This window comes from Dromiciops gliroides, chromosome 1, assembly GCF_019393635.1.
Source record: "Dromiciops gliroides isolate mDroGli1 chromosome 1, mDroGli1.pri, whole genome shotgun sequence".
NCBI lineage: Eukaryota > Metazoa > Chordata > Mammalia > Microbiotheria > Microbiotheriidae > Dromiciops > Dromiciops gliroides.
Genome location: NC_057861.1, coordinates 276,347,142 through 276,371,661, shown reverse-complemented (window position 1 = coordinate 276,371,661; position 24,520 = coordinate 276,347,142). Strand labels below are relative to the sequence as shown.

Sequence of the window (24,520 nt, the reverse complement as noted above, 5' to 3'; positions counted from 1 at the left end):
TGACTGCTGATTAGTCTACTTCAAAGTTAACTAGATTGTAATCACACCTGACTAGCCCTTAAGAAGGTATTGTTCTCACTATTCAAAATTTTTTCTTTGTCCATTCCCCTTCAAAATTCGGATTTGTTAACTTTGAGGCTTATCTAAAGTTTAAGACAACCAATCAGTTTATAGAACTATGATTATTACAGTGTGTAGTTTTGTTAAAATTAAGAATTTAAATAATGTGTATGATTATCTTTCTGTTTCAACTGGGTATTTTTATTCCTTCATATGAATAGTGATCACAGCTGTGACTTCCTCACCTAACTCAGGGAGAGTAGTTAGTAGTCATTATCTAGAGCACTAGGAGTTTCCTGGATGAGAAGAATTGTCTTCTACTTCCCAAAATATCAAAACAAAATGCTACCTGTGACATTAAAATGGTATGTGTAAAATTCAGCTCTCTATCAGATAAAAGTTGCACTAAAAGAGGCTTTGTCATAATGGTGTCTGTTCTAGATCTATGAAGAACAAGAACATGGCTGTATAGTATCAAACATGCACACAGTCATTGGTCAATTTCAAACTGGTTCAAAGAAAAACCAGAGGAAGAAAGATTTCTCATTGCTCCAAGTGGTTTTTGGCATCAGTGAGGACTTGGGCTCATTTCTTTTCAGCAAAGTAAGCTTTCCTTCCCTGTGTACTACTACCACCAGTGCAATTCTGTGTCCATTTCAGGGCTCTAACAGTAACCTATGGTAGAAAAAAATTTCAACAGAAAACACTGGTGAGTTCATAGAGAAGCCCTCTCCGAAGAGGAAGCAGCTCTAGTGGCAGCAGAAAGCAATAGTGGTACCAGAGGCATCCTGGACCGTCACTATAATAGAGGATACCTGATGGTCACTTGGGGCCTAGGAGGGTTTTGTTTATTAAGGTGCTACTAAGGGTCCACACACATTTTCTTAAGTTGAGTTTCTGCCATAAGGAACCTGAATCTTAATGTTTGTTGAATGACTGATTGTCACTGTGGTTTGAACTGCTTTACAACAAAATCTTCAATGCTTTTATTTCCAAAACACAACATGATACAATTTGTAGTAAAGAGCCAATAGTGAAAAATAATAATGAATGCAAGTATGTGATTCAGTTTAAGGAGAAAAATCAGACTTATGACAAAAGAGGTTATTGTGTATTCCCAATCCTTGTTTTGTTACTTGTAGACTAACATAGTTAGCAAAATACAAAAGCCTGATGATTCCTTAAACAAAAAACAAATTTACATAGTACATATATAAATAAATACAATTTAAAATATGAAAAAAATACCTGAAATTGAACTCTTGGACACTGAATCAGAGATAAATTGGTACCGATCTTCCTTACAATACTTCGAGATGAACCATATGGTTTGCCTGACCAGAGTACCTGAGAAAGTAGAAAACACAAATGTTTAATGACAATCTTTCCAACACTGTTAATACAGAGTGTATCAGTCAATTACAAAACACATGCACCGATTGTGCCATGTGATTAAATGACATACTATAATAAGAGGAATGCTCCACATTTGCAGGGAATAGCTCATGTTTCCCAATTCAAGATTAAGAGCACACATCTTATGCTATTAATAATGTAGCAAAGGTTATGGAGAATGTAAGTGTAATGGTAATATAGCAAAACTCATAACTAATTTAATGTCATGTTTACTAATATACCATGGTGTCTACTTTCAGAGTATTTCCCCCCTTCACTTTCTGCCAAAGGGACTTCTTACGTTAACTCTTTCATTTTAGAAAATTGAAAGATTTAGCCTCAAAGCATAAGATCCCGTCAAAACACAAATGGGTCAGGAATTGAGTAATATTATCACATTTTTGGATATCAAATAAGAATGTATACAAAATACTTGGCTAACCTTAAAACACTGCAGTAACAGCTATGAGTATTAATGTACGGCAAACAGAAAAAAGCAAAACTTAACCTAAGAAAACAATGTCAGGCACACAAGAAGATTAGTGGATACACACTGGATCCTCTATGAAGCCTGGTAATGTGTTTCCCTAAGTATACTGGCCCTACATTAAAAGGATATATGTGATTGCATGAATCTTTTATTTGAAAGAAAAGACAGATGAGACAGAGGCAAATAATTTAGTAGGAAGATCAGGATAAGTACTAATAAGACCAGGATCAGTACTAATTAATTAAGCCATTAAAACTGTATCCTAAAAAAAAAAGAAGGTTAGTGATACAGGGCTGTTATACTTCCTACTACAGATTTCTATCTGTGATATTTGGAACTAAGTTCTAACTGTTTATATATTGAAATCTTGTTATTAAACAGACTGTGCTCACTCCAGGTAGCCCAGGGGCTGGGCATATACCAACATCAAGTGCAGAAAGACCTAAATCAAGTGTCAAAGGGCTTGGTTTTGAATCTTGGCTCTGTTGCTTATACCTCCTTGGCCTCCCTTTTCTCATCTATAAAATAAGATTTAAGGCTCAACCTTTTGAGACCCTTCATGGCTCCACATCTATTCTACTCTAACTCTATCAAACTGTTGCTTGGAGTATGATAATGAAAGCAATACCATCAGCGGTTCTAGAGCCTGGTCTAGACCAGTCCCATGGGCATACATTATCACAAATCAGGCTAACCTCATGCTAATCTCTCTGCAGTTCTTCAGATGAAGAACAGTTTTTAGTCAAACTCCACTCTGCCTATGCTGACCTTGAACTCTGAGGGTTGGGCCAGAGCCAAACACAATTTGGGAGAGCACAAGACATTGTTTCACTTCAGGGATTCTATATGATCCCTACTTTTAGCATGTTCAGGGTCTCATTGATTTCTGAGTAGGTAAAGGCCAGTGGAAAAAAAATGGATTAAGAGGTCTGAATTTAGATGACATAACTTCCACCTAACAGAGAGTACTATCATTTGAATATATCCTTGAACAGAAAGTAGGTTATATGGGAGAGGAAGGACATCTGACAAAATGGAAAGTGTGAGGCAACACAGAGTTTTATTAACGAATAAATAAAACAAAGCAATTGCCAAGCCAAGAAAAAAAAATCTGAATGGGCATGCAATGGGCAGAGACTCAACAGATAATATTTAAACAAATCTTTACCTTAAACATTTTTCAATGTGCTTCCTTAGTCTTGATCTTTTAAAAATAGAATAAAAAATTAGGACAAAAAATGGCAACCTTTAGTTATTAATACCCTGCCTTCTTAACTTTTTCCCTGTAATTCTAGTAGTAAGCCACAGTTCAAATAATAGTACAACATAAGTAATGGATTTAGTTAAAAGCAGAATACAACTTGACCATCACAATAGTAATAAGGCACGGGAAACAGACAATATAAAATGTAAAAGAAATCCAACTTTCTCTTCAATGAGGGAGATCTAGAATGGAGAATGTGAGAAAGGAGAAAGCTTGATGAGAGAAATAAAAGATTTGTCAATACCTTTTCCAGCTTATGGCCCTATAGTTTATGTCGTAAACATGCAGGTAAAGATTGCTAAGTTTTCTACATTACAATTTCCTTAACTGTTTCACAGAAAAACAAAACAAGACCAAGGTTTTTATAGAAAAAGGAAGCTGTAGTTTCAAACAAAACAAAACAAAACAAAAAAACCTGTAACTGAACGACACAGAAGGTGATGGTTGTATTTGATTACTATTTTTTTAAATGACCACAGTGGGCTAAGTAATGAATAGTATTCTTCTGTTTTTGTTACCTGTGTTCTGCATGGCACCTTGCACTGTATAAAGAAACAGGAGGCAAAGGTCTATGCAGGCTGCTCACTGGGGCCTCTAGGGAGAGGACGAAATAGTTGCTTCTGTTACAGTACGAAAAAGATAAGTGGAGAAAAAGAGCAGCTAACCTCCAGGAGTCACAGAATTAGGTCTTCCTTTATTTTCTCTGTTCAGCCCTCATGAGAAAAAAAATGCAAATAGCTATAAAGGAATAGGGAACAGATGGTACTGAAAAGTCACCATCTGTACACTGGGAGGCAGTTTGACCCAAGTGGGGCTCTCTCCCTCTACTCCTGGCTCAACTGTGCCTTGTAAATGTAGATGTGTAGAAAATGATTTCCTCTATTTTGAAGCAATTAAAGATATATTGTTAACTTGGATATACTCAGATAGCGATCTGAGAAGAGGCAGAGGTAAAAGCTTCTTTATATTGATCTATTGCCTAATCTCTAAAGTGGATCACTTTAAAAAATTATTCTAAACATGCTTGTAAAATTATTCTTGGTTTTATCCATTTGTTATGCACACAGTATATACGCATATATAAAAATCACATGCACACAGGGAGGTAACTATAGTTATATTAATGCTAAGAGAAATTCTGGGAAAGGATTTGAGAGGTAGAGAGACAGTGTGCATGTGTGTATATGTATCTAGTTGTGACAGTCCATAACATTTAGCAACAGTGTTTGAATGTGATGACAGCAAAATGGGGGGAATCTGGTGACATTAGGAAAGCAGTTTGTTCTATTTTAACATTGTGAAATGGTACAGTAGAGGTGTTGAAGTGTGAGGCTTGAGTCTGAAGCTGTCATCTGTCTGAGTCGTGCTGGCTACATACCCTAGCTTCATGTAGTAGTAAAGGGAATTATAATGAAATGCTGCCATATTTCTACTTTATTTTCTATTTTTAAATTTGTTCTACATTAACTTATTCAGATTCATGTAATAATCTGATAGACAATATTTAGTAGGAAATACCAACTGTAAATTCAATCCCAATGAACACTTTTAAGTGAATGGACTGTTTTAAAGACAAGCTAGAAAAAAAAATAAGCTCTTAGTTTTTTAGACTATGGGCGTGAAGGAGGGGAAAAAAGGAAAATTAAGTTGTAGACATTAAAAAAGAAAATTCAGGGCAGTGAAACTCCTGAGGACTCTCATAAAGCTCCCTAACCAAAGGACACATTTTTTCTTGGTTATCTTCTTTCTCATCTGCAATTTTTAGCCATATACATCTTCCTACTGCAGACCACAGCAAGCAAAAAAGTTCATTTAAAACAATGAGAAAATTCTGAATTCATATTTTCTTTCCCTACAAATTAAATACAGGTTGTCTGCTACAAGCAAGAGAACATCAACCCATTAGTTCCACAATACTTGCTTCCTTCAACAGAAAAACAAAAGCTAATCTAAAAACACATGTGGCACTCTTCATTAAAGGGGAAAAGAATGGAAAAGTAAAAATGTGTTTAAAAATTTTAAAAAGGGCATAGGGAAGATGATATAATGACCAAAAATAAGCAAGATCAAGTTAGGATTATAGATGTAGAACTGGAAGGAATTTCTGAGATGATCTAGTATAATCCCTTCATTTTACAAATGAGGAAACCGAGGCCTAGGGAAGAAGAAGAAGCCAAAGTGGTGGAGTCAAGTAGCAGAAGTAGCAGCAGCAGTAGTGATAGTAACAGTAAGAGTAGCAGTAGTTACAGTAGTAGTAGCACCAGTGATCATGATGAGTAGCATTAATGTGGAACTTCCTGATTTACAAAGCACTTTCTGTGTGTTACCTCACTTGATAATCACAATAATCCTGTGATTCTATACATGAGGAAAGTGAAGCTGAGAGTGGTTAAGAGACATGCCCAGGGCCACACAGCCAGCATGTGCCTGAGGCAGGACTTGCCCTTGAGTCTCCCTGACTTCAAGTTTAATGCTCCACCCAGCACATAACGGAGCCAGAATCAGAACTGATGTCCTCTGACTGCAAAGCCAGCCCTTTACCCAGCACACCAATGCTGGCCCTCTTAACTTTCTGACAACATTTTCTTTGTGCAGAAAGAAGATATGAAGGTGGAAGAAAGAATTTGTCCCTGAAGCAGTAAGCATAATAAGACTTAGTCCAGTGTATCAGCTACAGGGTCATGGGAAGATAGCAGTGTGGCAGAGTGGGAAGAATATGAAGAAACTGAGTTCAAATATCACCTTTGTCACGATAGCTGTGTGACTCTGAAGCTAGTAATTTAACTGCTCAGTTTCCTCACATGTGTAAAAGTGGAGTGGACTGGATGGCCTCCAGTCGTTTTCAGCATAAATTTATGTTCATATGATCCTAACTGAAGGTAAACTATTCAGAACTATGAGAACATGTAGTGTTTGTTTTGTTTTGTTGCGGGGCAATGAGGGTTAAGGTAAAGAGGCTTAAGGAAGACCTCTTTGCTGTGAGTGCTAGGGAAAATGAAGTGTGTGTGTGTGTGTGTGTGTGTGTGTGTGTGTGTGTGCGCACGCGTGCACGCTCGCGAGTGCACAAATGTATATATGAGAGAGGGGTTTGGGAGAGAAACTTCAAGTGTCACACAGGTAGTAAGTGTCAAGTGTCTGAGGTCAGATTTTAACTCGGGTCCTCCTGAATCTAAGGCCAGTACTTTATCCACTGTGCCACCTAGCTGCCCCCAAACATGTAGTTTGTAAGTCCAGGCATTATTCAGGAAGATTTCAGACTCTGAGAAGGAAAATGTTACCAAAAAAGGTCAAAACAAATAGCTTCATTGATTTCCAAGCAGTATGTGATCTAAATATTAAAGATCTCATCATAAAAAGGAAAACAGGAGGTGGTACCTTTCACAGCCATGACTGGGGAAAGAACTTTTAAAAATTACTGCTAGCTTTTGTTTTTTTATCACCTTAATTTCGTTATATATTCTTTCTGTTCCCCTAGCTTGAGAGCCACAATCTCTTTATAAAAAAAGAAAAAAAAATGGCTTTCAAAGTCCAACACATCAATGAGGCAGTCAGTCAATGAACACTGATTAAATGCTTATTACATACCAGCACTGGGGATACAAAAAGAGGAAAAAGACAGTCCTTGCCTTCAAGGAGCTCACAATCAAGTAGCCGAGACAAGCAAACAATGTATGAACAAGCTATATACAGGATAAACTGAAGATGATTAAAAGGAAGGCACTATAATTAAGAGAGGTTGGGAAAGACTTCTTGTAGAAGATGGGATTTTCACTGGGACTTGAAGGAAGTCAGAGAAGCCAGTGGGCAGAGATGAGGAGGGAGAATGTTCCAGGAATGGGGACAGCCAGAGAAAATGCCCAATGCCAAAAGATGGAGTGTTTTATTCAGAGAATAATCAGGAGGCCATCGTCACTGGATAGAAAGTTACACTACAGAGACTAAGGTTCTATGTGGAAAGGGTGGGGAGGAGGAAGGGACCATGAGACATCCGAGGGGGAATGTAAAGGTTTGGAAGGGCTGCTGTGGCCTTCCAACCTTCTGACTCAAGTCAAGCTTCTCTATCTTTTCAAATCCTTTCTCTCCTTAGTTCTGACTTGTAGAAATACAAACATCTCACATTCAGTTCAGGTCTTCTCTACTCTCCACTTACTGGAAGTGGGATTTTCAATCCTACTCTTTCTTGTTAGAAGCTCTTGAAAAACTGTTATGGTAAATTGCTTACTGAAATTAAGAAACATTCCCTTCTTACTGTTAGTACCTTGTTAACACCTTAACACCCAACTTTCTTTCCTTTTACTTACCTCCCCCCCTTTTTGTTGTGTTAACCTGTCATATTCCACCACTTTTATCTTTAATCCAGTATAAACAACTTTTTTTTAAAGCTTAAAACTATGTTGTCTTATTATTGTTGTTGTCATTCAGTTGTGTCCAACTCTTCATGACCCCATTTGGGGTTTTCTTGGCAGAGATTCTCAAGTGATTTGCCATTTCCTTCTCCAATTCCATTTTACATATGAGGAAACTGAGGCAAATAGAGTTAAGTGACTTGCCAAGGGTCACATAGCTCATAAGTATCTGAGACTAGATTTGAACTCTGAAAGACGAGTCTTCCTGATTCCAGGCTTGGTACTCTATCCACTGAGACACATAGCTGCCCCACCATCTCCTTAACAAGCCTAAAAATCTACATAGATTAAAAGTGTATTAAATTTTTGTAAACAGCACAGACCAAGAACATTCATATATTGACACTAAATGAAATTACATTATCAAATCCAAATAATTTTCCTTTCACTTAAAAATAGTACTCTGCATATTTATAACAGGTGGTTTTGCTTCTTTCCTCACTAGGCGGGGGGAGAGAGAAAGAATTTGGAACTAACAAAAAAAAACCCCCTAAATTAAATTTTCTTAACATTGGTAAATGGGTTTGGCCTAGATTTTGGGGGTCTCTGAGGCCCTTTTTCAGCTCTTAAATTTTTTAATTCATAGTATAAACCTGCTATATGAATTTAGAGAAAAAAGTATAATCCTGGTATATGCAAAAAGTATTAGAAAGTTTGATTTTTCAACATTCAGAACTACTAAGTTTTTACAGACATATTTTACTACTGCTTTAAAAAATCAATTTTGGATACTCACTGATTCCATGCTTATTCCAACTTGTTCGCAAACCATCCTAATTAGGCGTTTAATCCAGTTAAGCATCTAGATGGCAAAGTCTTCACAAATTGTTATTTTCAACATTTCAAGCACACGCATCAGCACATGGTCCATAATCAAACTGAAATTTAAAAAGAGAAGCATTTACCTTGGCATACTTTCAATTAACATTATCAATCCGCATAGTAAAGTGGCAGGAACACAGGACTCCAAGATAGCAAACTGGTTCCAGTCTTAGCTCTGCCACTAATTTACTGGGACACCTTAGGAAAGCAATTTAAAATAAGGAGGTTGGTTTTTAAGGTTCCAGTTCCAATGTATTTCAAAAAGCATTTATTAGACACCTACTCTATCTGAGGTAGTAGGAATAAAAGAAAAAGAAGCAGTCCCTGTTCTGAAGGAACAGGTGGAGGGTGTCAAGGGTGGTGCAGAATTATGACATTAGTAGAAGTATCATACTGATTTTGTAATCAAATTGTTAAGTACAAATAGAGTTAAATGTACCTTTCATCATTCTATGCACTACTCTCCCTACTCACAAAGAGCTTATGATTTACTTAGCTGAGGAGAGGAAACAAGAAAGAACAGTGAAGACCACCTAATGGTGCCATGGCTGTTGTGGCCCCTTGCACTCTGCCAGGGTCTAATGGCCAATTAGAAGATACAGATATAATTATGGTTCATGGATTCCAATGAGAGAATCTAACAGGATATATTTGCAATTAAGTCTATATAGCTGTCCTTATATACTGGGCAGTTTGAGGGACTTATGGGAGGAGGAATTGATTCTCTCCTGACATATTCCTCCAATTAGTAGCACATGCTTTCTGAATGAGTGAGTCTGTGTAATGTCAAAAGTTAAACCTAAAAAAATGAAAGAATCCACAAATAATGCACACAACCCTCTTCTAATAGCCTTGTCCACAAGTCACCTCTCTGTGAATCTCATTTTTCTTACTTGTAAAGTGAGAGGATTGGATGAGATGGTCTCTTAGATCTCTTTTAGCACTAGATCTATGATTACATTTGATGCCAAACTTAAAGGACCAAAATCATGGGGTGCAGTCTGCTGGCTCTAAGTCTCATGTCAAGAGACAGGCACAAGGTTAGTAAATGGGTCTCAGAAAATATCAATTTGGGGAATGATCCACCAGGCCTGAAGCTCTGGAAAACTTCAGATGAAGGTGCTAACAGCTGGGATGATGTTCCAAGAATACAGTTAGCCAAAAACCATTCACTTTATATAAAAGCCTCTACTAATTCTTCACATTTTCTTTGAGAAAAGGGCTAAGTAATTTGGAAGGTTTTTTCCTTTAGCTACAGGTGATTTTGAAAACTCAGGCAAAAGCTGCTAACTTTTTGCATAGACCCTAAGAGATCTACACAGATAATTATTCAGTTAAACTTTTAGTCTCCATTAAGTATTTTGTTTCCCCAAATCTGTGAAACATGGCAGAAATGGAAAGGTGAAGTAGTGGTAAGCTTTCTTAACCGTTATTATTCAAAAATACATTTTTTATTTTCTGTGACCTTGAGCATATATTCCCACTAACCAATGATTGACTGAATGAAAAAGCATTTATTTAGTACTTATCATGTGACAAGCCCTGGAAAGACATTAACAGTTATAGAGTCAATCAACAAAAATTGATTAAGTGCCTACTCTGTACAAGGCATTATGTTTGTTTAATAATGGCTTGTTTAATAATGGAATGGAGAGCTCTAAAACTGATAATCTCATGTCTGTGAAATAGATCAATAGATCTATATAAGGGCTAGGGAAAAACATCTATCATTACAACATTTATATAAACACATATCCCCTCTCTATAGAGGATAGGCTAACTATATGTATTTGTGTATGTATGTATGTATGTATGTGTGTAGATTTATGTACACACATATTTATGAAATGCATATCTATGCTCAAATCAGTATTACCTAAACATGTAAGGTAGCTACATGAATGAGCACATGTAATTTCTCTCATTATCAGTCTTTGAATAATGCTTTTTGTAAATCACTAATATTTATTCAATTGTTAAATATTGTGGTATTGAAATATTTCTTGTATGCATCCTTTCTTCTTCATTCTTTTTCTACCACTCTAGCATACATTTTTATCAATTCATTCCAGGATTAGTACAAAACATTAGCTAGACTTATTTCACTGATCTTCAATTTATCTTGCATACTGCTGCTCAAGTTTTGTTATTTCTTTGATGTGGATATTAACCTCCACTGAAGCAGATCACAAAGCTCAACAGCACTGAAAACCATCTTCATGAGTCACTGTGGCCAAAAAAATATCACCCCACCTTCAATACCCACGGGCAACCTTCTTGATGAACTGCCGACCTGTGCTCAGTTTGCTGAACCATTTTCTACCAACTGTACTCTTTGGATTTATCATCACCACCACCACCATCATCATGCCACATTCCCCTTCCCCTTTTAGCTTCCTTTTGTATGCTGCCTTCCCCCACAGATTGTAAGCTCCTTGATGGCAGGGACTGTATTTCTTTTATTTATTTGTATCCATAGTGCTTCACACAGTGCCTGGCACATAGTACTTCTATTGAATTGAGTGGAATCTTCTTTCAACGCCACTTCCTGTGTTTAAAAAAAAAAAAGTGGGTCTGGCTAGCTTACCACATCAAGCTTAAATTTCTCTTCCTGGCAGCAAGGTTCAGTGGCTAGAGTGTCAGACTTGTAGTTATAAGCTCTGGGTTTGAATTTTATCATAAACACTTAGTACCTGTATGCCCATGAACAAGCCACCTAACCCCTCTGGGCCTGTGTTTTGATCTGTAAAATGAAGATATTATTTGCACCATCTCATGTGTGGATTATTTGTGAGGAAAGTGCTTTACAAATCTTAAAGCATGACACAAATTCATTATTATCTAACTCATTTCCTGGCAGCCCCTGCTGGTGCCCTCTATGCTAAGCAGGCTGGGATCTCCACAATTAAGATGTATTCCAGGGGGAGCTAGGTGACTCGGTGGATAGAGTACCAGCCCTGGAGTCAGGAGGACCTGAGTTCAAATCTGGCCTCAGATCCTTGACATTCACTAGCTACGTGACCCTGGGCAAGTCACTTAACCCCAATTGCCTCACCAAAAAAAAAAAAACAAAACCCAACAAAAACCAAAAAAACAAAAAGCAAGATGTATTCCTTCTACCTTTGTTCATATTCATTAACCCTGCTGAGAATCCAGACACAATACAGGCACTATCCTCCTCTTCTCTCCCCTACTGATTCAAATCGTACTCATTCTTCAAGCCCATTTTCCAGGGCAAATAAAAGAGGCTCACTATATACTTATGATCATTTACTTGTTCTTTATTTTTCTCCTCTTATCTCATAACTTTTTTGTTGAATCAATAGATCAATAAGCATTTTAATGGTTTACTATACAGGGCACTGTGTGAAGTGCTAGGGATACGAAGAAAGGCAAAGATACTGTCTTGCACTCAAGAAGCTCACATTGTAATGAATAAACCAGCATATAAACAGTTAGGGGCGTGTGTGTGTGTGTGTGTGTGTGTGTGTGTGTGTACGTGTACACACACACACACACACACAAGAGTAGAGGGGAAAGGGGATGGATGGATGAGGAAAGGTCTCCTGCAGAAGGCTGGGTTTGAGCCGAGTCTAAGAAAGGCAGGAAAGCCAGGAGGTAGAGATGAGAGAGCAAACCATTCCAGGTATGGGGGGCAGCTAGTGCTTAAGGCATGCAGTTGGAGGACAGAGTGTTGTAATAGTGATACTTCAAGTAGGCCAAAGTTGTAGATTTACAGAGATCCTGAAGAGAAGGAAGTGTGAGCAGGCTAGAAAAGTAGGAAGGGGCCAGGTTCTAAAGGGCTTTGTATACCAAACAGTGGATTTTATATTTGATCTTGAAGATGATGTGGAGTCAATGAAGTTTATTCATATTCATTATTATTTAATTTATTCACTAGCTGCCAAAAATCACTTTGGAAGCTGAGTGGAGGATGGATTGTAGTGGGAAGAGACCTGAGGCAGGGAGATCCACCAGCAGACTATTAAAACAGTCCAGGCAGGATTGAATGAATGAAGCATTTATTAAGTCCTTACTGCATGCAAAGCACTGTATTAAGTGCTAGGTATACATCTAGGGCTCCTGGCTGTCCCACGAACAAGACACGCCATAACTCAGCTCTGGGTATTTTCTCTGGTTGTCTCTTATGCCAGAATCCTCTCTCTCTCCACTGACTACTGACCTCTCTGGCTTCCCTTTTAAGTCCTAACTAAAATTCAACCTTCCCCAACCTCTCTTAATACCAGTGCCTTCCCTTTGTTAATTATTTTCTATTTGTTCTATGTATAGTTTGCTTTGTAAATATTTATTTTCACTGTCATCTCTCCCCATTAGATTTTAACTCCTTGAGGGAAGGGGCTGTTTTTTGCCTTTTTGTGTCTTTAGTACTTAACACAGTGCTTGGCACATAGTAGGTGTTTAATAAATATTCACTGATTGAAACAGAACGTAAGAGGCAGTGAGGTGGCGCAGTGGATAGAGCACCAGCCCTGGAGTCTGGAGGACCTGAGTTCAAATCTGGCCTCAGACACTTAACACTTACTAGCTGTGTGACCCTGGGTAAGTCACTTAACCCCAATTGCCTCACTAAAAAATAAAAACAAAAAACAAACAAACAAAAAGAAACAGAAAGTAAGTTCCTGATTTCAAAGAACTCACATTCTAAGGGGGAGAAACAAAACATATGAAAAGTTTCAAATGCAAGTCACCTGGAAAAGCCTCATAGTCTTTTGGGTACAGCAACAAAGCAGTTTAATGTCATTTAACAGTCTCTAATGTCATTTCCACTGATAAAATGAAATCAATTTCTTATAATAGTCAAATCCTAAGGCCTTTTCTCAGTTCTCAATCTTCACGACCTTAACACCATGTTTGACACTTTGAAATATCTTTTCCTCTTGCAGTCTCTCCTGCCAGTACTTATAAGGCCTTTTCCTGGACTTGTATTCTGATACTTTTACATTTACAGAAAATCTTGAAATTCAGTTACCTCTCTAGTTCAGATCCTCATCACTTGGACCACCCTTCTGCAATAGCTTCCTGATAAATCTCTCTGCCTCTCCCCTCTCTAATCTGTCCTTCACACAGCTGTCAAAGTGATAGTCTTAAAGCACATCACCCCCACCCGCACCTCCAGAATTGAAAGCCCTTCACAATTTGACTTCAACATATCTTTCAAGACTTATTTCACTTACTTCTCCCACATGCGTTCTATTTTCTGGCCCAAATAGCTTACTCACTTTCCTGCATATAACATTCTCATTCATCTCTATGCCTTTGGACAGGCACCTTCTCTCTCTTAGAATCCCTAGTTTCCTTTAAAAGTTTAGTTCAAGGGGGCAGCTAGGTATCAAAGAAATGGCCTTGGATTCAGGAGGATCTGAGTTCAAATCTGTCCACAGAGACTTGACAAATACTAGATATGTGACCCCGGACAAGTCACTTAATCCCCATTGCCCCACCCAAAACAAAACAAAAAGTTCAGTTCATGTGACACCTTCTTTATAAAGCCCTTCCTGATTCCCTTTGGTGACTGTTTATTCCCCCCTCCCCCCAAATTAGTCTGAATTTCCTCTGTATGTTTTCCATATACTTATCTATGTTTATGTTGTTGTCTACTCCTCTCCTCCACCCCCAAGAATGGAAGCTCTTTGAGGATAAGAGCTGCTTTACTTTTGTCTTTGTGCAACATTTGCTAAGCACTTGGATTCAAAGCAAGCACTTAATAAATGCATGTCATATTTAACAAGGAGGAGGAGCAATGCTGGATTACGCATCAACTTCTCCCTTCAATCCATTCTGCTGCTACATATACCTGCCTTCATCAAGTCACTTTACTCAGCTAAATGGCTCTTTCAACCAGCAAAACAAATTTTAATACTAAAAAGACCATGCACATCATGTGGCACAAAATTTTATAATTTTATTTAAAATAAATGTTTTCATCCTACTATTTTCTTTACCTTATGTATTTTAAAAAATGCATTGTATCAAGTGATGCAACTTGCTCCTTTGAGGTATTATTTTTAAACCCCAGGTGCTTTTATTGTTAAATTCCTTTGCTTGTCCAGATTGTTTATGATCTTGCCCCACTCTAACTAGTAAAATTTATTTCTTACTCCTCCTTCTCTCTCTCTCTCTCTCTCTCTCTCTCTCTCTCTCTCTCTCTCCCTCTTCTTCTCCCTCTCTCTATCTGTGAGTTCACAACTCTTTTCAATCATTCCAGGGCTGTTTCAGCCCACAATGATCATACTGCATTCATGGTCAGTATGACCATGGTTAGCACAATGGCACATACTGGCAGTCCAAAGTATAACACATTACAAATTCACTACTCTTCCATCTCTTTTTTTACCCCTATCATCCCTGACCCTTATGTAAAAGCAACAGTAGTACAACTTCTTAAGGAAGGAACATTGAAATTAACAAAGCAAGAATCCATGCCCTAATACAACATTTTCCATACTTATTGGGCACAGAACATTTGGGGGCTACAAAAGAAGGAATACATTGGAGTGACTTCCAGGGTGAAGCCAAGATGGCAGAGGAAAGGCAGTGAGCTCTCGAACTCATGACACAATCGCTCCAAAAAACATTCAAATAATGCCATAGGGCAAGGTCTGGAGCAGCAAAACTCACAGAAGGATGTGCTGAAATCATCTTCTAACCAAGAACAGCTTGGAAGGTCAGGAGGGAGCTGCTGTGGTGAGACAGGAGTGGAGCCCAACCCATCACCCTGACACAGATCCAGTCCCAGGAAGGCCTCACCAGAGAAGCAGACCCCCAGAGCCTCTGAATCAGCTGAAGCACCAGTGTTGTCTGGAACTAAGTTCACAGTCTGGTGAGTGGGCTGAGCCCTTGGAAAGGGGAAGACTACAGGGGTCTATGCTGGTGCTGAAGCAGAACTTGTTTTTTTCACCCCTGCTGGGAACCAGGAGGCAGGCTTGAGTAGCTGTGGCCCAGGTGAGGGAGGGGCACAGGCTCTTTGGAGCTGACAACCACAGCACACAAAGCTGGTTGATTAGCAAGTTGGTCTGGGGTCATCTACAGACCAGGGAACAGGCCAGGGGAGTGAAGAACCTGATCTTCCTTAAATCATACCACCTGGGACTTTGAAGCTTGGGATACTGCAGCCTGGAAACTGTGTGGTAAAAAGTTTTAACAGTTTAGTGGACTTTCTCTTAAATACCCCCACTGACTTTGCCTCATTTGCCTAATCTCCCTTGCTTTGAGCCTCTAAAGCCTTGCTTTAAAACAGAAAAGCCAGCCCAGTTTAAAGGGCAAGATGCTCGAATATTCTACTATCCCTTTGATTTTTCTCATCGGAATGTATTGGGACAGCATAACGTCCCGACTTAGAGGAATATGTTGACGAATTAAAGAAATTTGGAAAGTGGGGAGGAAATGATACAATTGTAGCATTTGCTAATCAGCATCAGCTGAATGTGGTAGTTCATCAGTTAAATCAGCCTTTATTGAAAATCAGTGGCACAGACAAAACTGATGCTAGAGAACTCCACATTTTCTACCATAAAGAACATTATGACAGCATTAGAAAGATCAATGACAATTCAGAAACCCCTGCCACTTTGGCATGCAGAGAATTGGGGAACCAGTTAAAACAATGTGGCATACCCCAAACTCTAGCAGCTTAAATACCTTAAAATTTAACAAGCATTTCCTTCTACAGGCAAAAGCACCAAAGCATATGGCCTAGTTTTCTGGCCCACCTCAATTTCTCCCACCCTTTCCCTACCCTATACCTATTTTTTTTAATCCTTTTTGTTTTTGTTTTGTTTTGACTTTTGAAAGGCACTGAAAAGACCTGGAATTCACCACACCTTTAAGTTAAGAGCACAAAAGGGTGCTTAGCAAATCTTTTGCTTTTTATTTTTGGTTTTGCTTTGTTTTTTTTGACTTTTGTTTCTTTTGCTTTTCTTTAAAACTAAACTAAGTGACTTTTCAAAGACATTTTAAGTATATGCTGTGGGTGAGGCCATCAGGCCTCAGAAGCTACCAGAATTCTTTTTTTTTACTCTTTCTTTTTGAGAGAGGGTTATTGAACCCTATTGCTTGATACCTCACTGAAAACATTGAATATTGAATCTTGCTAATTGAAGTCTTATTTCTTCTTGATGAATTAATCACCACTTTAAGTATCTGCTACTGTTATACTAGAGAATTCATGTATAAGATGATGTGGTCTACTTGCTAAAAGAAGATTATGTAATAATGTCTAAAAGAAGATTATGTAACAATGTCTAATATAATCAGCTATTTATATTCGTTTATTATTTATATGTCATTATACTCTCGGTATGGTTTGGAATTATTGTATATATCACTAATATGTTCTCAGTTATGCAGCATAGCACGCATTTTTACAATCATACTGTCTTTGGTGAAATTAATATGAGATTTTGGAAGTATGGAAACTTATCATTTCAGAGACTAACGTGCTGTGAACTCTGATGCAGGCCCTGGAGAGAATAGATGTGCAACAAAAGGAGAGACAGGTATACGTAAGTCCATAGTTTGCTTATGATGGTGACTATGTAGAGCACAATTACTAGGCACAGTCCAGTATTCATCCTCTCTCCCTCCTAATTTAACTGAACTTATTTATCTTTTTATCTCACTCAGTTGAACTCACCTGTGGCCTAGCACAATCACTGGCTGTCTCGGAACCATGAGATATGGTATGATAACCTTTCCATAACATTTTCAGGTGTCATGAACACATACTAAATTTGGCTTTGATCCAGACACATGGTGGTAAAAAGTGTTACAGATTGCATAACTACCTCAACCCTCTATTAGAAGTCTAAGGATGTAAAGGAGGGAATGTAATGGAATTTATTAATTTGATCATTGACAATGCTATGCTAAGGTTTAGTAAAAATACAGCAATTCAAACAGTTAAAGAAGAGAATCCAGCTTTCCAGACCAGAGTCCAGAATCCAGTTTTTCCAGACCAGAATCCAGACCAAAGTCCAGAATCCAGTTTCCTCCTGATGACATCTTACCACTTCAAGACAAGAGAACTCAGAGACTTTATGTTTTGTTAGTTTTTACTATCTCCTTTCTGTTATAATATACACTATCTGTAACATGTACTCTCTGCAGAGGCTCTCCCTTTGCAAGACTAATGTCAAAGCATCGGTTCATGAGGACAAAAAAAAAAAAATCGCCCCTCTGGACAAAACTTTCCTCTCTTCCTTTTCTATACTGTTGTTCACATATTATTAGTTAGCTGGGGGGCGGCTAGGTGGCGCAGTGGATAAAGCACCAGCCCTGGATTCAGGAGGACCTGAGTTCAAATCCGGCCTCAGACACTTGACACTTACTGGCTGTGTGACCTTGGGCAAGTCACTTAACCCCCATTGCCCCGCAAAAAAAACCAAAAACAAAAACATATTATTAGTTAGCAATAGTTATTATATTATTTTTACTGTTCCGTCAAGGAAATATTTTGTTTCTTGAGGAACAAAAGGGGGGAATGTGGTCAAAAGTTTTAACAGTTGGTTAGATAATGGAGAGACGCCAGGTTTTTTTTAGGACCACCCTTTTGGGGAGGAGACCAACAGCATGAGCTACGCACACCAGTTCGCCTGCTACGCATGCCAGATTGCCTCCTGAGCACTCGACTTCCGGGGTGCGAGCTTAAAAGGCAAGCAGAAAACGGAAGTGGGACCTTTTTTCCTGCTCCGCTCGTCTTCTGGCTGCGCTGCACAGACAGACGCGGACTGGAGTTTGACTCGGCCCGGCTCTCGGGTAACAGCACAGGCTTGACTCGGTCTCCCCAAAGGTGGCCTTCCGCTTTTGGTGAGTTTTATACGGAATATAGACTAAGCCTAGACTTAAGACGATTTGTATTGTGTTTCTACTTTCCTATCCTTCTAATCAACATCACCTTGTGACTACCATACAATAAAAGCTCTATCTAGAAAACCAGAAGCTTCTTCCATTTACTAGTCTGGGAGATAAATTAAGGGAAAGGTTAAGTAGGGTAGATTTATGATCTAATATCCAATTTTAATCTCACAAGTGCCCACTTTAAGGAGCTAAAAGTCAAGTAAAAGAAAGGCAAGATGAGCAGAGAGAGAAAGGTGAGGACCAAAGAAAGTTTCTTCAGTGACAAGGAAGACCGACGTGCACCCTCAGAAGATGTTGATGTTGATGTCAGGGTGCCTATATCTAAAGCTTCCAAAAAAAAAATATGAATTGGTCTCAGGCCATAGAGGCATTCAAAAAGGACTTTGAAGATAAAGTTAGAGAGGTAGAGGAAAAAATGGAAAGAGAAATGAGGGTGATACAGGAAAGACGTGAGAAAAAAGTCAACAGCTTGAAAAGTCAAATTGGCCAAATGGAAAAGGAGGTACAAAAACTCTCTGATGAAAATAATTGCCTAAGAATGAGGATTGAACAAATGGAACCTAACAACTTTATGAGAAACCAAGACACAATTAAGCAAATCCAAATGAATAAAAAAAATAGAGGTCAATGTGAATTATCTTCTTGGAAAAACTGCTGATATTGAAAATAGGTCCAGGAGACATAATTTGAAAATTATGGGTCTACCTGAAAACCACAATCAAGGAAAGAGCTTAGACATCATCTTCCACGAAACTGTCAGGGAAAATTGCCCTGATATTCTAGAAAGAGAAGGTAAAATAGAAATTGAAAGAATCCACCAATCACCTCCAGAAAGAGATCCCAAAAGGAAAACTCCCAGGAATATTATAGCCAAATTCCAGAGCTCTCAGGTCAAGGAGAAAATATTGCAAGCTGCCAAAAAGAAAGAATTCAAGTACTGTGGAGCCCCAGTCAGGATAGCACAAGATCTAGCAGCTTCTACATTAAAGGACCGGAGGGCATGGAATATGATATTCCAGAAGGCAAAGAAATTGGGATTGCAACCAAGAATCACCTACCCAGCAAAACTGATCATAATCTTTCAGAGGAAAAAATGGGACTTTAATGAAAAAGAAGACTCAGTTATTTGTCATGAAAAGACCTGAACTGAATGGAAAATTTGATTTTCAAAAACAAGACCCTAGAGAACCATAAAAAAAAATGGAATTGGGGGACATACCTGGGGTCATGCAGTGGGTGACTGTCTTGTGTCTGAGGCCAGGTTTTGGCTGGGGTCCCCCTGGGTCCAGGGGTGATGCTTTGTCCACTGTGTCACCTAGCTGCCCCATGATGACATCTTTAGGGTTAAATTGAGGGGTAAAGGGAATTCACTGGGGGAGAGGGAAGGGCAGAGGTGAATTCTACATGAAAGAAACAGGAAAAGGCTTAGGGAGTGGGGGAAGAGATGGGAGAGGAGCAGGGCAGTAAATGAATTTTACACTCATCAGAAAAGGCTCAAAGACCTTAAACTCATCAGAGCTGCCTCAAGGAGGGACTAACACACACACCCAACTGGGTGGAGTAATCTATTTAATCTGGGCAGTAAATGAGCCTAACACTCATCAGAACTGGCTCAAAGACCTCAATCTCATTAGAATTGGCTCTAGGAGGGAATAATGTACACACTCAATTGGGTAGAGTAATCTCTCTAACCCTGCAGGAAAACAGAAGGGGAAGGGGATAGAGAGAGAGGGGCAAAAGAAGGAAGGGCAGAGTGGGGGAGGGGACAGACAGAAGCAAATTCTTTTGAAGAGAGATAGGATGAAAGAAGATGGATAATAAAATAAATATCATGGGGAAGGGAATAGGATGGAAGGGAAACAGTTAACAATAGTAATGATGAAAAAGAGAAAAGGGGAAAAATTGTACAAAAAATATTTATAGCAACTCTTTGTGGCGGCTAAGAATTGAGAATCAAGGGAATATCCATCAATTGAGGAATGACTGAAGATATATATATCTGTGGTATATGAATGTGGTGGAATTGTTTTGTGCTATAGGAAATGACAAACAGGATGATCCCAGAAAAACCTGGAAAGACTCATGAACTGATATATAGTGAAGTGAGCAGAACTGGGAGGACACTGTGTATAGTGACACCAGTACTGTTCAACGAGCAATTGTGAATGACTTGCTCTCCACAATACAATGATCCCAGCTAATAAGTGACAAGTGTCTGATGCCGGATTTGAACTCAGGTCCTCCTGAATCCAGGGCCGGTGCTTTATCCACTGCGCCACCTAGCTGCCCCTTTTTATAATTATTTTTTAAAGACAGGTAGTTAAATCTGATCTTGAAGGTATCTCAGCTGTTGTCTGTAAGGTCATAAATTTGGTTAACATATACAAAAATACAGAGTGACATTTTTGGCATTTATAAAATAAGTTTTTGGCCTTGTTTTGGTTTCTGTTTAGCTTCAGTTTTAGCTTGTGGACAAAAATTGAATTAACCACCATTGACATTCCTAAACAAGATTTTTTAATAATAATAAGAACTACCTCTCTGTACCTTCACACAGTAGAAGGTAGTGCAAGGTTTCACAACTTACATGCCAGGGTCTATTATCTCCTCTATAAAATAAAGGTGTTAAGAGTAGATGTTTTCTAAAATCCTTTCCAAGTCCAGAGCCCAGGGGAGATGTTAGGTAACATACTGCACCCGGGGCCCCCTTCCTCTGGTTAAGGGTCTACATAGTACAATGTTATAAGCTAAGTGTCCCTCAGAGGCGATGTGACAAAGTGAAAACAGAGAATAGCCCTTAGTACTAATCAAAGTGCTTTCACGTAAGTCTCATTTGATACAAACACCAATGAAATAGTGCAAACCTTTGGGGGCAGCTAGGCGGTGCAGTGGATAAAGCACCAGCCCTGGATTCAGGAGAACCTGAGTTCAAATCAGACCTCAGACACTTGACACTTACTAGCAGTGTGACCCTGGAAAAGTCACTTAACTCTCACTGCCCCACACATAAAAAAGAAAGAAATAGTGTAAACCTACTCTAGTGCTATTTGGTCTTGGCTCTATCTGGACCCCAAACACGTGACAGTTTTGGTGAATGTTATTATTTTTAAAAGAAGCAAGACCAAATAGCACTAGAGTAGGTTTGATTCATTCACTCAACAGGAATACACCTTTGGGTGAATTTTAATTGGCTATAATTTAAAATCACGGAATCATAAATTAGAGTTAGAGAGCTTAAACAGATGACCAATTGAGTCTAATCCCCTCTGTACCACTACCCTTGCAAAAATCAGTCCCTGATCTGTGCTACATCTTTCCACAAATTGAGAGACCTGGTTAGAAGGCTTAATGAAAACCTAAAGAAAGAGAACATATAGGTTAAGGCATGAGAAAAGAAATTACTTCCTGGAGGATATTGCTCCCCACAATTTCCTTCAGGGGTCAGTCACTCTCAGAAATATTTTCTCTCTCAGGAAGCTTACAAGCACTATACTAAGGTGCAACCTAGGGATTCTTACGTTTCAAATGTTAAGATTCAATTAATTTTAATGACTGGGTTTTTTGGGCATTTTTTTCTTTTATGCAAAGTCCATTAAATTTTCAAATAGGAGTTACTGACAAAGTTTACAAAACAATTATTTCAAATGCTTGGTTTAAATAGTTGAGTAGAGAGTGTACTAAGATTTTTTGGGGGGGAGGGGGTTTTGGGGAGGTTGCTCATGCCAACTAAGGAATGATAATCAACTATGAAGTAACTCTTGAGAACCTGTGTAACACCATCCCTCTAACTAAATGTAAAGGTTGTTTTTCTGGCAATAACTGATCATAAAAAAAATTAAAATGTGGACTACATAACTAAGTTGCTTAATTTTGTATATTTTTTAAAAAATATTTTAAAATGTATATTATAGAAATATAAAGTTTTTATAGTAAATCCATATGTAATTGGAATTGATTTTCAACAATGTTGACTCTGAAAAAAGAACTTAAAAAAATAAAATAATCAAGAGCCAGGAAACCTGGATTCAAGTTTTATTTTGGGCATTAAGTTGCTATGTGATCTCGGACAACAAATTGAGTTCCATTGGGCTTCAGTTTTCTCATTTGTAAAAGGAGGGGGTTGTACTAGACAAGATTTAAGTTCCATTCCAATTCTAAATTCTATGACCTTAAGAATAACATAGATGTTGAAGTGACTACTATATAAAGACTAACTAACCTTAGCAACCACTTCAGCAAATTATCTTGGTTTTAAGCCTGAATTTATTCTAGATAGATATCTGAAACAGGAGATTCTGAAAATGAGGCAAGGGGTGTTCTACTTAGGATATTGTTCTGTTCATTCCACGGTAGGTCAGAGAAAAATTTTCTGGGGTGGATAGCTATAAGTATAGCCATTAACTCAGAAAGCTTAAGGGTAAAACAAATGAACAAAAAAAAGTTTAAAGAACTTGAATTTGCCAAACTGAAAAAGTTTCAAAGGGTGAGGTGATAACACTATGAAGCTCACCACTCACCAAGGGAACAGAGAGCAATAAGAATGATTTTTTTTTCAATGTGAGGCATTCCTTTCACCCCAAATATTCAATCAATAAACAAGGCCTGCAATAACTTTAAAAAAAATTGGGGGGGGGGTGAGGCAATTGGGGTTAAGTGACTTGCCTAGGGGTCACACAACTAGTGTTAAGTGTCTGAGGCCACATTTGAACTCAGGTCCTCCTGACTTCAGGGCTGGTGCTCTATCCACTGCGCCACCTCGCTGCCCCCCCCCCCAACTTATAAAGCCCAAACTCGGCCTGGCAAACAAGACCCTCAACAATAGAATCCCACCCTATTTCCCATCTTAATCACACTAATCACACTACTTCCTAATACAAACTTTCTTAATCTGAAATGTTCTACTTATTGTCATCAGAACAAGGTCTTGACCTTCCCTAATCCCTTTAATAATCCCTGATATTTGAGTAACATTTTACAAAGTGCTTTTGAAGATACTATCTCATTCCATCTTCACAACTCTACAATGTAGGCAGGGCATGTATTCCCATTTTACTTATGAGAAAACTAAAATTGAGCATTTTAAGTGGCTTGGTACATCACACAGCTAGTTCCCAGTCAGCCAGAGCTAGAACCCAGGGCACCTGCTTCCGAGGATAGTATTCTTTCCTTCTTCTCATCTAGTCACAATAAAGAAATGAAGTATATTTTAAAATGTTTGCTACAGTTATTAAACAGTTTGGTACTTCATTTAAATGTTATGTGAGTTAAATATTTTATGTGGTTTTCAAAACATAACATACAAATAAATGTAACTCCTAAGTAAATCAAATTGCTTTTTACTTCCATGACTTTTTTCTGTGGCTCAAGCCCTTAGGCTCTCTCACCTGTTTTACTTAAATCAAGTATTGCTGTTTCACTATAGAGTAGTCTGTATTTCAAGTTAATAGTACGTTACATTTGATAGTACTTGAAAATTTATAAAACAATTTCCTCACAAGAGATTTATGAAGCAAAAGTACTACTTCCAACTTAGAGTTGAAGAAATCCAAGGTTACATAATTTATAAGTAACTGATTCAAAACTGATTCATCTGATTCAAACTCAGAACGAACTATGAAAGTCCAATGGTCTTTTCGCACTATACAGAAGAATGACATTTGCTATTTCTGCTTGCTTCGGATATGGAGCTGGGCTGGGATTAGAGACAGAATGTCACAGAATAAAAAGTGGGTCACAGTTTGCTGAGGAATATAAAGAGGATAATATAAATAAATCTAGAAAATGTGTGTAACTGATTATCCTCCACTAAATCTAACTCTGATGCATCACAGTGATAAGGTCAGGACGCTGGGTTCCACCCCACCAACATAGAAAAGATCTTAGAAGAGGCTCAGTATTGGACATCCAGTACCTCTTATTGAGGATCAGCCTAGCTAAGTGCTGCCTAGTTTCCAGAGGGACAGCCAAAAGGATAATTTATCTTTTGAGTTACCTAAACTCAGGAAAACAAGTATCATACAGTGCAAAGAATGATGAATTGGAATCACTCTATGTGTTTTGCTACCTACTACCTGTCTTCCCTGTTTACTTCATTTATAAAATGTAAGGGTAAACCAGCCGCACCCCTAAGGGTTTCTTCCTGCCCAAGATCTAGGCTCTATCTACTGAGGCAAGGGTTCTTCATTATTAACTTAATATTTGGGGGGG

At 38.3% G+C, this 24,520-nt stretch overlaps 1 protein-coding gene across 5 annotated transcripts in view; it reads right to left on the bottom strand.

Annotated features, from left to right (window-relative positions):
• MTFR1 (mitochondrial fission regulator 1) overlaps window positions 1-24,520 on the bottom strand; it is a 62,596-nt gene that overhangs the window by 36,204 nt on the left and 1,872 nt on the right. For 4 of the 5 annotated variants that reach the window (XM_043976887.1, XM_043976888.1, XM_043976889.1 and 1 more), the window contains exons 2-3: window positions 8,352-8,493; window positions 1,309-1,407 (exon numbers count right to left, since the gene is read on the bottom strand). In XM_043976887.1, coding sequence (XP_043832822.1) covers window positions 1,309-1,407; window positions 8,352-8,417 — 165 coding nt within the window. In that variant the 5' untranslated portion in view covers window positions 8,418-8,493. Of the gene's footprint in view, window positions 1-1,308; window positions 1,408-3,113; window positions 3,150-8,351; window positions 8,494-24,520 lie in introns of those variants that run through there. The other variant, XM_043976891.1, reaches the window with a different exon arrangement.